The sequence below is a fragment of the Nothoprocta perdicaria genome, unplaced genomic scaffold (genome assembly GCF_003342845.1).
Source record: "Nothoprocta perdicaria isolate Ctin4 unplaced genomic scaffold, notPer1 scaffold_582, whole genome shotgun sequence".
Lineage (NCBI taxonomy): Eukaryota > Metazoa > Chordata > Aves > Tinamiformes > Tinamidae > Nothoprocta > Nothoprocta perdicaria.
In genome coordinates, this window is record NW_020455846.1 from 5508 (window position 1) to 17809 (window position 12302).

The 12302-nt window shown below is 43.5% G+C and overlaps 1 protein-coding gene across 1 annotated transcript in view; it reads right to left on the reverse strand.

Moving 5' to 3' along the window:
* Positions 1-1502: 1502 nt before the first annotated feature.
* The window catches only part of LOC112955593 (transcriptional enhancer factor TEF-3), a gene marked incomplete at its 3' end in the record, with an annotated part of 36684 nt that continues 25884 nt past the window's right edge, over positions 1503-12302 (reverse strand). Inside the window, exons 3-9 of the mRNA XM_026048919.1 lie at positions 11378-11442; positions 10344-10406; positions 7273-7407; positions 6382-6425; positions 3796-3845; positions 2924-3054; positions 1503-1676 (exon numbers count right to left, since the gene is read on the reverse strand). Coding sequence (XP_025904704.1) covers positions 1503-1676; positions 2924-3054; positions 3796-3845; positions 6382-6425; positions 7273-7407; positions 10344-10406; positions 11378-11442 — 662 coding nt within the window. The remainder of the gene's footprint in view (positions 1677-2923; positions 3055-3795; positions 3846-6381; positions 6426-7272; positions 7408-10343; positions 10407-11377; positions 11443-12302) is intronic.

Here is a 12302-nt window from a genome sequence, read left to right on the forward strand (position 1 = left end):
AACAACAAAAATTCAAAGGTCAATTTTCAAAAAACACCCTTTAACTCTTCTGAATTTAAAAGCATCACCAGTTTGCTTTTGCTTGATCCTTTTTAGGATAAAAGGATGCTACAAATGACAGTAATTGCTTTATCCAACATACCTTTGAATCTGAACTCTAGATTTATATAGGTGCACAGAGTAATCAGGAAACAAAATGAAAAAACACCCTATCCTATCCACATATCCTATCTACCCTATCCACATATCCTATCACAGAAGCATAAAAACACAGAGACGTAAAATAATTCTTCCAAGATCAGTTTTTCAAATTAGAAAATGGATGTGGGGACCATATGGCCTTATCTGTACACGAGAAAAAACAAGCTTTTGAAAACAAGATCATTTTGGGCTTTTAGCCAACGTTTGGCTAAAGTATACACTTGGTCAAGGCCCCATAAATCTATATTTGGTAATATCAACATAATGTCATGCACAACTTGCAGTTTTTTGCTGCTTCATTGGATTTAGTCCCACCTTTGAGCAGCAGTTGCACTACCCATATGTGCTACAATACAACACACCCAGGAACCTTGTGACACAAGTAGGATGCTGCATTAGATTCTTGGCTCATATATGCTTAGTTTAACCATGGGGCTGCACTACCACAACATTTTAAGAAGGCTGAATTTGAAGTTTTCCAATAAAAAAGTTTAGATTTTTTATGAAAAAGAAATATAAACTTTCTGGAGAGACCCATGCAAAAGTGTCTCTGTTTTATTGCCCTGCATATAGAGCAATATAGTAGGATAGGAGCTATTGTTATATAGAAGATAATCTTACAGGAAGATTAGTGCAGGTACTTCTGTGAAGCACAACATAAATTGGTATAAAGCTCATTTCTCATCATCTCACTCCTGACCTGGAGCTGAATTGTAAGTGGTAAATGTAAGCTGAAAGTCTCCATATCCCATTATCCTGTAAGCCCTCTAGCTTGCCATTGCTCCAAGCTGCTATATTTTTCAATCGTGTAATACCTATGATGATATCTAAAACCAGAAATATTTTTCTTGCACCCTGAAGCATAGGTCGCAAGTAGCTAATTAGATAAATGAGATGCAGAAATGCTGCCTCTAAGTTACTTGACACTGAGGAAAGTGAAGACCTACACAAAAGAGAATACAAAGGAGAAAAAATTTCCTCCGAATTCTTCTCTTACACATAAATAAAAATTTCAAAGGGCCCAAATCACCATTAATTAAAATCCCCAACCACTAGTCCAGAATAACTGCACAGAAGATATGAAATATCTGTCTTGCTCCAGACCAGAATGGGGACCTTTTGCAATCAAGTAAAGATAGCAGGTGACAGTTGTGGCTGTAAGAACAATCTCCTGCCTGGCAAAAATCTCTTGGTTCTTTGTTAATCTTTAACAGCTATCAAGGCCACCACTTTTGCAGCAAGAATTTGACAGTAATTGGGTACCCTGCAACAGGGGCACCCCTGCATAAAAGATCCCTTACCCAGAATTTGACAAGGAAGAAGGCATTAGCTGGCCCCTTTTCAAAGAGCTCCTTCAGACCCCCTTTCTTCTCAGGGAACTTGTCATAGATCTGCCGGATATCCACTGCCTCGAGGTAGGGGTCATTGTAGCTGGGGCTGGACTGCCCAATGTGCACAAATAGATGTTTGTTATACTGCAAAGGAAAAAAAAAGCAGGGAATTAGAAAATTGTTCAGTACATACTGAACACAAATCTTCAGAGAAGAAAAGTTGAGACTTTTTAGCGAACCAGTTGAATCTACCTCACCAAAGAAATGCAAAAAGCTCTGGACAAGGTCAGACCATTTAAAAAGAACTCCAAGCTCAGGAAATTCATGCAAGGAGTGTGAAGAGTATCCAAAAGGCTCTGCTGCACAAAATGGTAGGACTGATTACAGAGAGCTGTGTACCATCACACCAAGCAAGCACTGAGGCTCTGTCATCTTTATCTGGAACTGAGGGCTAAGGTCTGACTTACTTGATATTACTGAAGATTTGGTATAACTTCTGAGAGAGCAGAGGTATTTGCACAAATATCTCGGCTAGTACCAGCTCAAACAGTTCTTTGTTTCTTGACAATAAATCTATATTTCTTGCTTTGTATGAAACTTTTTTCCCCCCCTGTATTTACTCCTAAGCCTCCTGCTGCTGTTTGATACAAAAATACCCCGTGGTGCAGAATGTTACCTGTCACAGGTCACTCAGCCAGCAAGCATCAAAACTTCCCATCCTATCAAGTGCTGCTTGAAATCCCACAGCAACCCCCCAGGCAAACATTGGCACCAAATTCCTTTCTGAACAGCAACAGTTTTCCTGTCCTGGAGACCGGAAGCACAATTGGCCCAGCACCAATGTATGCCTCAAGATGCAGCATCAGAAGCTTTCAAGAGCCTGGCAGCTCTCACTATGCCCATTTTATAGGTGGTCCCAAGGAAATACAATGATGTAAATTCATCCCAGTTCCCCCCAAATAATTTTACTTCTTTCAACACACCAGAGAGATGACATGTGGCTTCATGTGATCTTACCATCCTGTGAGTCTGGGTCTGTCCTCAAAAGCAAAAAATAGCCCTGTTGAGGCCGTACAATTGTTTTATGACCTCAGTTCCTTGAGCTCCGGTACACAAAGAGAAACAACAATGATCCCGGAGCGGGAGGTCAGAAGCAGAGGGCAGAGCTCGTTATATTGTTTTTAAGCAATTCTGTCCTCTAAGTGGAATATCTGTTTAAACTGTGTTTTGTGCTTTCCTCAAAACATCTTGCTATTCTCAGCAGATCAATGAAGCACCTATTTCCACACATACAGTACACTGCAACAGTAGTGCATAACCCATCCATGATGAATGGAAGCTCCCTGGAGACCAAAAATACATGAGCTGTGGGAGAGAGGGAGGCATCTTACTGTGTCTTGGTCTTGCTGTTGTTCCAAGAACGCTGAGAATTCTAACATCCAAAGTTTGGAGCTAGCAACCCTTCGGCCTTGCCAAGCTGGTGCTGATGGGGACGGTGAGAGACCAGTAGGAGGCTCAAACCCTAAGCACAGAGGATTTATATAACAAAATTTAGAAAGAGACAAGTTGGTAACAGCTTTCCAGTAAAGCACCTGTTGTCAGAGCAGACTAATTAGATTTCATGACTTCAGTCTTCATGCAAAAATAACATTCACAGGCTCCTAGCTCTCCACCTGTGCTCTGAACAGCTTGTCAGTTATCCTCGTCTCAGATAGGATTGGTATGACCTAAAAGCCAATCTAGCTGCTTCTGAAACCATTTAAAACACTTTCACCAACTATAAGATGGATCTGATTGAGCCCTTAGGTATCACAGAGAATGACTCACAGTTAACATCACCATTAGCCTCTCAAATAGGGGAATTCAGAAGGAAAAGCCCCACTTAAGCAGGCACTAAAAAGGCAATAGTGTTACAATAAAAAGCAGTGTGTTCAGCAGATGCATCATGGTGGAGGGAAGTAGAGATATGTGAACTCATATCTTCTACTGGGCCAGGAAGAAAAGAAACTCCAAATGACCAACCAAGAAAAAGAGGAATAACTACTATTCAAAATAAGGCCGAAATACAAAATATTTTTTTTGGCTATCAGTACAACGATGGAAGTCAGAGGTAAACCATATATACAATTTTTGAGATTACTCAAAGATTTCTATAGAACCATTTCTTTTTAATTAGCTGTTCTTAAACTTCATTTAAAACCATTTGCTATTTGTTCAAAGTAGAATATAAATTCCATACAAGGTACTATATTTCCTCACCTACCTGGTAATGGAAGTTGAACAGCATAGGGTTGTTGAGAAAAAGGTTTCACACTATAGAAACAAAAGAGAGAGATGCTTAGTAATAACAAAAACAAAAGGAAAATAAAAGAATCTTAGCCAATTGTGCAAATTAAATTTAGTATTTCTCCTGATGGACTTAACAGCATAAATGGCTTTGGGAAAAGAACATCTGTGTGGGCAAGAGAAGGTCAGAAGAACTCAAGAAATCAGCCTGGGTTAGACTGAGGAAGCCTTCCCAGCAGATGTATTAACAACATCTCCCGTTTTTCATTTGTAAATCCTTATTGAGCCTGTCAACACAGGCACTAGGTCCCATTTATTTACTTTTTCCTTTCACCTTTGGGTGGATTTAAAGGCATACAAGTGGGTATGTTCTGGGCTGGCCACCACTCAGACTTTCAGGCCCAGATTTTCAGAGCTATTCAACAACACCCACAATTGAACCTAGTTTGTCAAGACTGTTCAGGCCCATTCTAATAGCAGGGTAGGGAAAACAAAATGCACCTAAAGATAACATCCGACCTCAAGGGCAGCACCTATTTTTAGCTTGTAAAACAACCTCTCACACTGACCCTTCCCAAATGCCTTTCAAAAGAAAGGTATAAAATTTACCTCTCATTTCTCTCAGAAATGCTCCAATCCATTTACCAACCAATTTCCCACTCAAGATCATTAAACAGGATCTTTGCCCTGGTCTACCCCACAGACATCAGCAACAGCAGAAGGGAACAGGGGAGCAGAACAAGGCTCCCCCTCAGCAGCTTGTATTTAAGTCGGCTCCAAGGGCTCCAGGACCCTTTCCTGCTAGGTTAAGCAATAAACAGCTCATCCCCAGATGCCTAAAGCAGCAGAGAGGAACAACAGCAGGCAGGGCCTGAGTATCACCCTCACTCAGCTACTCCCAGACCCATCACAGAAAAGCCATCAGCCCAGGGAAGGCTCGTGGCCACAAACACAAAGGACACACAGAGAGAACACAAATAAAGCCCTCGGAGACATGGGGCCTGCCTCAGGGTGTCCCAGAAGGGCCATCAGACTCAGGGTCCAGGAGTGAAACCCACCAGATCCATCTACAGAAGCAGCTCTCCTGATCACCTGAGGTTACAGCATAGAGCCCTGCCTTTCAGGACTGCATCAGATGTTACGAGAGGCTTAGAGAAGGAACTAAATGTGGTAAAAGGGACAGGTTAAGGTGATTTGGGGAGGAACAAATGTAGGAAAATCAAAGCATAATGCTATAAAAGGTGTTAGCTGCACGAGAAGAGGTTGCTTGGTTAGTGAGCTTGTCCGGCCATGCCCAGGGCCTGACCAGTGCAATCTGTACTGCAGTTTCATCAGACTGAGAGCACAGGCCACAGGGCCCAGCAACTGCAGTGAGTGAGAGCATGTCAGCCTGTGCTCACTGCAACCGCCATCACAGCAAGAAGGGCTAGCCCACTGGCAGGTCAGGAGGCTTGGGAGCCAGCACCCGGTGCAGTTGGCTAGTGAAGAGACACCAGGTTAACTGGTAGAGAGACTGTGAGGCCCAGGACTTGGCTGAGGTGTGTGTGGGAAGGTGTCTGTACTAGGAGGAACAAGCATCCTTAGCCGGCTACTGACTGGACTGTGCATCTGAGCCCAATTACTAGAAGAATCCACACTGAACATGGGCACACGCGTGTGTGTCCAGCAACTGGAGTGGGGCGGCAGGTCTGGGGGATTGCCTGCTCAAGGGCCAGCAACAGGGGAGATGGGGGACCCACAGCCATCCACGGGAGGGACCCTGCAACAAAGGCCAGCGACGGGGGAATCCATAGTGTGTGTTTATTGCTGTGTCGGGTGCAGGCGTTTGTGTGTCCATTAGCGAGCAAAACAGAATCAACTGCTGGTGTGGGGCTATGGGCCTTGGGGACCTGCCTGCCCAGGTGTCAGCGGCAGGGGAGACCAGGGATTTGGGAGGCAGTTATGGGATAGACTGAGGGTTTAAGAAGCCCAGCTGCTAGAGGGATCCACCTCACATATATGGATATATTTCCCTTATGGGCCTTCATCCTGATCAGACAGAAGATGCTGAGGCCATTGGTGCCATTTCTGTTTGTGTGTCTGGGGAGTGTTTCTCTCTGTTCTTCTTTGTGGCTGATAGTACATGTGTGTGAGTGCATTCTATATGTAGGGAGTGCATTGTATACGTAGGTCTGTGTGTGTGCCCACTGGGAATGCACGCTCAGCCTTGCTACTGGCTGGACGTGGGGCACGGAGCTGTGGCAGCCTCCCCTCTACCAGGCTGCCAGATGCAGCAGCTCCCTAGTGTAATCCCACGCTAGGTGCTTGGGACATCTTAAAGGGGTGCCATCCATGTTGAAGGAACTGTAGGAAAGCACGTGGCTTTATCTGTTCAAGGCTCCTTACGAGTCTCAGTTAATCTTCAACCAAAGGCCTCAAATCTCATATCCATGGCCAGGGAAACTGATAACAAAGACTACATTATCTTAACAATTCCTAAATCTTGAATTAGCTACCAGTATTCCTCAGGAAGCATACAGTAGCAGAACACCTGGTTGAAATGCTCAGGGGAAGGAATACTCACTCTTGGGAAGATCCGGCTTGGCCTGGCAAAGCTCCTTGCCAAAACTGCAAGAGAACAACATACAGACAAAAGCCATCACCCTCAGGCCAGAGATGAAAGCAAGGCTTACCTCTGTTTGACAAAACCTGCAAGCTCCCAGACTTTGAAAAGGGCCGATTAGCTCTATCTTCCCTTTCTGCCTTCCTGCTTTCATCCCTGTGGGGGTGCTGACTGGTCCCTGCTTTCTTTCCATACACTTTAGTAGTGACGTGCAAGTGACTGTCTCTGTGAGACAGTGAGAGCAGTTATAATGTCAAAGACTATGCATGCGTCCTTAGGCTACATCTCCAGAGCCTTTAAGATACCTCCCCTCTTGGAGGGAACAGGTATTTCTCCAGGAAAACCTCACAGGAGTAGTTTGGCAGAAATCAATGTTCAGCAAAGCTCACCAGGCCCAGCTTCACGGTTAGGCCATGCTGACAGGCCTTCCCTCTTAAAGATTTTACGCAGTGGCCATGAATCTGTGATCTGCATATTCAGGAGCATCCTGTTTCAATGGAGAACTCGGGAAAGAGTCAGGATAGCTCAAACCTTTTCATGCAACAAGACTGTGGGCTGAGAGAGGGACATAGAGTCCTAAAAATATTCCAGGCAGTTGCAAACCCAAAGGATCTCATTTTTCTCTCACTTGTTGTTTTAGAAGAAGCAGACAGTGAAGTTCTATTGCTGTCCCTCAACGTGAGCAGAGAATCGGATGCAAACTGTTGCAGCCACAAGCCAGGTTTGCCCTACAACAACACTGTCTGTTGGTCTCATTCTTTTTGATGATACCTAGGATCATCAAACCTAAGCAGGTCCCAGCATCCTTTCAAACGCACTCCGCACCTCCCATTCTCTGATTCATTCACTCACCCCAGAAACAGCAGGATAGGCTGGTCGTGGGAGACCAGGCAAGCCCATTTTACTATGGATGGCCGTTGCGGAGATAATCTGGGCAGATGACATTGTAGCCATACTTTGCATGGCTTTATCTTTAGCGGCCTGATCCTGTGGTCAAAGGAGAGGGGAAAAAAAAAAGAAAAAAAAAAAAGAGATAATTGTAATAATAAATACATTTTCTGTGTAACTTGGGTTTCTCATCCTCTTGTTTGTAGGAAACAGGCATCTCTGAAAACCAGGACAGCAGATTTATAACAGTCATAAGAGTTCTTCAAGGCGTTCCCTCCTGAAATACTGGGACCATTCCTGTGTTTTAATCCCTGATAAGAACATTCAATGGGAAAGATGCTTGATCATTAAAGAAACACTAAAATCCACCTCACTATTTAAACTGAAGGAGTTTGTCATCATGACTGGAAAAATTCAGGCTCAATTTGGGATTGCACTAGTTTCAGGTAGAGGTGATCAGTTTAGTCCCATCCCTGGGGAAACAAGCACTCTCCCAGGGTCCACACATGGTGACTACTTTGTATTCCATTTTGTATTTTAACATGGCTGTGGAATTGCACACAACTGCAATGCCACAACTAGGTCTAATGTATGTTTAAGAGTAAAAGCATTCTTCATTTTATATACCAAGAAAAAACAAAGTAGAACTTCCCGCCTTTCTTCCTATGCAAAAACTAATTTATCTCCTTCAGAGACTCTGCTTTTGTGATCTGCAAAATATGCCCACAACATCTGTAAAAATGTCCACAACTTGGATATCTACTTTTTTTTTTTTTTTTTAAATATCTCTGACTCCTGTTAGTACCATTCCAATGTATGGAAGGGAAACATTTTAATTGCTGACAAGATTGCTAAGCTTTCCAAGGCTACAACAAAGTTTTTCAGAATCTAGTTTAAATGGTGCTGTGAGGCTTTAAAGTTTACCTGCAAGATTTTTTAAAGGGTAAGCAATCTTCCTTTTTTTTTTTTTTCTCCCCATGACATATATAAAGACTACTTCCTTAGAAAGTAGAAGAAAATATCTTTTTTTAACCTGAGCTTATGCGAAGAAGCAATAAAATCACTTGCAGAATTCTAAAAGCAAAAACAGGAGCAGTTAAGCAGGGAAAAGACTTTAACTATCGTTCTCTGTTGGGTTTTCTCTCTAGTATAAAAGCAAAAATGTGTATTTGATGTGAGAAATGAACAATGCTTGAACACACAGCTCTCAGCAAGAACTTGGAAGAAGGGCAGCAGCTTCTGTGATTTCATTTCCTCTATCAAAATTACTAAGGAAAGCAAGAAGTAAATGAGCTGAATGAGTGCTGCAGACTTGCCTCTGCAGGCAGAGAGGCACAGTGTGGCACTGAGGACTGGCTCGCTGCAGAGCGCTGGGCAGAGCTCACAGCAGGCCCCAAGCAGTGTGAAATGAGAACGACCAATGGCCCCGTGGAGCTCCCTGAGACACCGTCATGCCCTGAGAACAGAGAGGCCTTGCTCCTGTGTGCTAAGTGGAAACGGGCTCAGCAGGCTGGCTTTCCAATCACACCAAATCACAGAGCTGTAAGACCCAAGGAACAGAATCAAGGTTATGGGTATCAGCAGCACTAAATCTTTTAATGCCCTGGGCAGTTGTTGTTTCACGCCTACTGTAGCTTGTCTCTCTAGCAGGCCTCTGCCTGAAGTGACTGCTTAAGGCCACCACAGGATCCAGGCTTAGGCAGCCCTCCCTAGAAGCACTGATTTAGTCGGTTGTAGTTTATAGCTTCTTTCCCTCATTAGAGTCCTTGGGAACACAACAGGCTGATTAGAGGCACAGCACTGTCTTCTAAAACGGAGTCGGGAAAGGGATGGGGGGGACAAAGTCATGATTGTTAATCACAGCTCACAACAGAGATGCGATTCAGCACCGGTCAGGAGGGAGCCCCAGCTGTTGGCTTACAGAAAGTCCACTCCTCAAGAGGCCAAATTAAGAAGCTGGGAGGCAGCACCTCTCACAACTGCCTGCTGAACAGCTAGGGCTGAGCGGGTCTGTCAGGACTGCAGTTATCATCCAAAGCATGATCATCCATCAGGACGACGGTGCGTCACACACAGGGAAGGAAACACGTCTTCCTCCTGATCCTTTATTGCCATACCAAACAGAGAAGGTCAGCGTGCACCTTCCTTTCCCAGCTATCGCGATGACATGTAACAAGGACTGGACCTCTCATGTTGCTCACCAGGCTCCTTATGCACAGCTCACATGCTAGCAGGGAGAACTCTCTTGTGCAATTGCACCTGTAAGCCTGATCTTCTTGAGGTTCACATCAGTTTGTTCTGAGCACATAAACCATTTTACTGATTCAAATCTGAGTGAAAATAAATGTCAAGAGCTATGGGGTTCTTTAGCTTGCTCTCCAAGCTCTTCCCATGGAAAGAAAAACACAAGGGCTCACTTAAGCAAGTGGGCAGAACTCAGCCACTACTGTTCTATTCAATCCCGGCCTCTTCAAATCCAAGCCCAAATTAATCAAAGTCAGTCGACACCATTTTCCCTGAGAAGATGCCAGATGGATTTGTTACTTTCTCCCAGTGGTTATGCCAGCTCAGGACCCTATTTCTTGCAGACAAGTCCACAGCACTACCAGTATTAGACATGGAAATAGTGCTGCAGTAACTGGAAGGCTGCCTTTTCCTTAGGTTGCTACAACTGGCCAGCATTTGTATCCATAACCCCCACTCCTACTCAAGTAAACGCTCTTCCCTTATTCCCCGGAATACTCCCAGAAGACTCTCAGACTCGGATGACAACAGCATAAAACAGAGGCAAAGATAAGATACATCAAAATTCAAGGTGTAATTTCTTTGTTCTTTAAATAGAATTGTCTCAGAAGTCACACAGCCTCAACAATACAAATGTTTGCACAACACTTCCTGAAAAATACCTTTTCCTAACCAACTTACCACAGTTTGTGCTAATCTCACCCTATACTGAGGTTATTCAAGGAGGGAAAGGATGAGGGAATAGCTCACTTGGAGGGCTCGAAAGATATGTTAAAGGATATGTACCATACCTTGAGTTTGGCTTGGATCTCTCGAGCTTTTCGCCTTGCCAGGACCTGGATGTGACTAGATACCTGCATTGAAAGACAAAATCCATCTTCATTCCAGAGAAGGACTTGGTAGCACTTGCAGAAGGAAACAACATGCAACATGAAGGAAACAACATGCAGAAGGAAACAACATGTATCTTGAGCAATGGGATTCATTTAAGGTTTTCTTATTCTATTTTAGTTAGAGATTCCAGTGAGATGCTTCTCTGAACATAAGTTAACTGTCATGAAGTGAGGAGGGGGAGAGCCTGAAAAGGACCACTTAAGGCCTCTTTCATTTCAAATGACTTTATGAAACCAGAGATCTCTCTGAAACTGAAGAGCCCACCCTTAAATCTGGGAGTTGAGAGTTCTGATCTCTTTGCTCCTCAATTTAGCCTTCTCTTACGAGAAGAATAATCCAAATTCTGCATCCCTAGACATGATATAGTGACTCTCAAAACTTCTCAAAACTTCAAAATATCTAGTTTGGCCTGAAATGTATCATATAGAATAATTTAAACTGGAAGGATCTATGGAGGCCACACAGTCAACCCCCTATTCAGAGCAGGTCCAAATTGCTCAGGAATTTTCCAACATTACCTTGCCTATCACTCCCAAATCACATAAAAAATCCTTTGTACAAAGTAATTTGCAAATCAACATTGCTGTTGATTTCTTCATCGCCTGGGATGAAGAACGAACCTTGATATACAAGGCCACTATGATGGTCACAGAAATACTCATTAGTAGATCAGACAAATAAAACTGCACACTGCTTAAACGCAGAAAAGATCGTGTATTGTAATGCAATGGGGAGGGTATGAATGTCATGGTACAATCATAAAGCGTGCGACTCTGCCCACCGTTCTTACTAACCAGCTCAGCAAAAAAATGTCTTGAAGAAAATGACAAACTAAAAGCAATTGAACAGCAAAGGAATTTGTTCTCATTTGCCCTCTCTGTGGGAAGTGGCATCAAGCAACTAACGTTTACCGAGTAAACTTGACACTTACCTGTTTCCTTGTGCGCGTTTTCCCTGTTCTCAGCTTAATATAGCGGGCAATCAGCTCATTTCGGCCTAGAACAAAGAGAAAATGCCAAGACAAGTTTAGAGCCGAGAGCTCAGGCAGAAGATGCATAATGGAACCCTCTATCATAGAGGTCAGCACAGAGGTGACCTGCTCCCACATCCTCCTCTATTTTTGGAAGGTACTCGCTCAGTTCACAAGGTAGAGGCCAGCGTTTTAGAGGCAGAACTTTTATCTGCAACTTTTGTTTCCTAACTTGCATCTGTCTAGCTTAAAATTAGCGGTTAAAAGGGGTATTAAAGGCTTTGTTTAATACTTACGTTGCCATGTTGTATGGAAGCTGTAAGTATGGATCAAGACCACCAGTACACAGAACAAAAAAGAAAGCACCTTGCCTCCAAGGCACTCAGAATCTAACTACAGGAAAATAAACAATAAAAGCACTCTGATCTCTTCCATTTCCATAGTTCCAGCCTAGCACCATCACATGCACAAGACAGTTAGATTGAACCAGATGTCGTGATGCTACCTTCCACCTGGCTGTTTTGACAGCTACTGTAACCATTTTTACAAAGCTGAGACTAATTGCTAGTGATGTTCATTTGTGCCACTTTCTTCTAGTACCCAGGGTAGTTGTTCTTATGGCTTTCCAAAGCCTCTTTCTGTTGGACATGAATCAGATTCACAAGGTAAGAAACAACAGAAGTGATGGGAAAAAGACATGACTACCATAGCTGCTGGCATAGGCCAGAGTTCAAAGGGCTGCAGTTTGACACACCTTAGAAGAAGAAATGGGAAGGACAAAATACCCCCTATACCTCATTCCCCATTATCTATAAAGAAGGAATGTGTATATAAGGGTTATGAAGATGATCAGGGGCCTGGAACATCTGCCCTGTGAGCAAAGGCT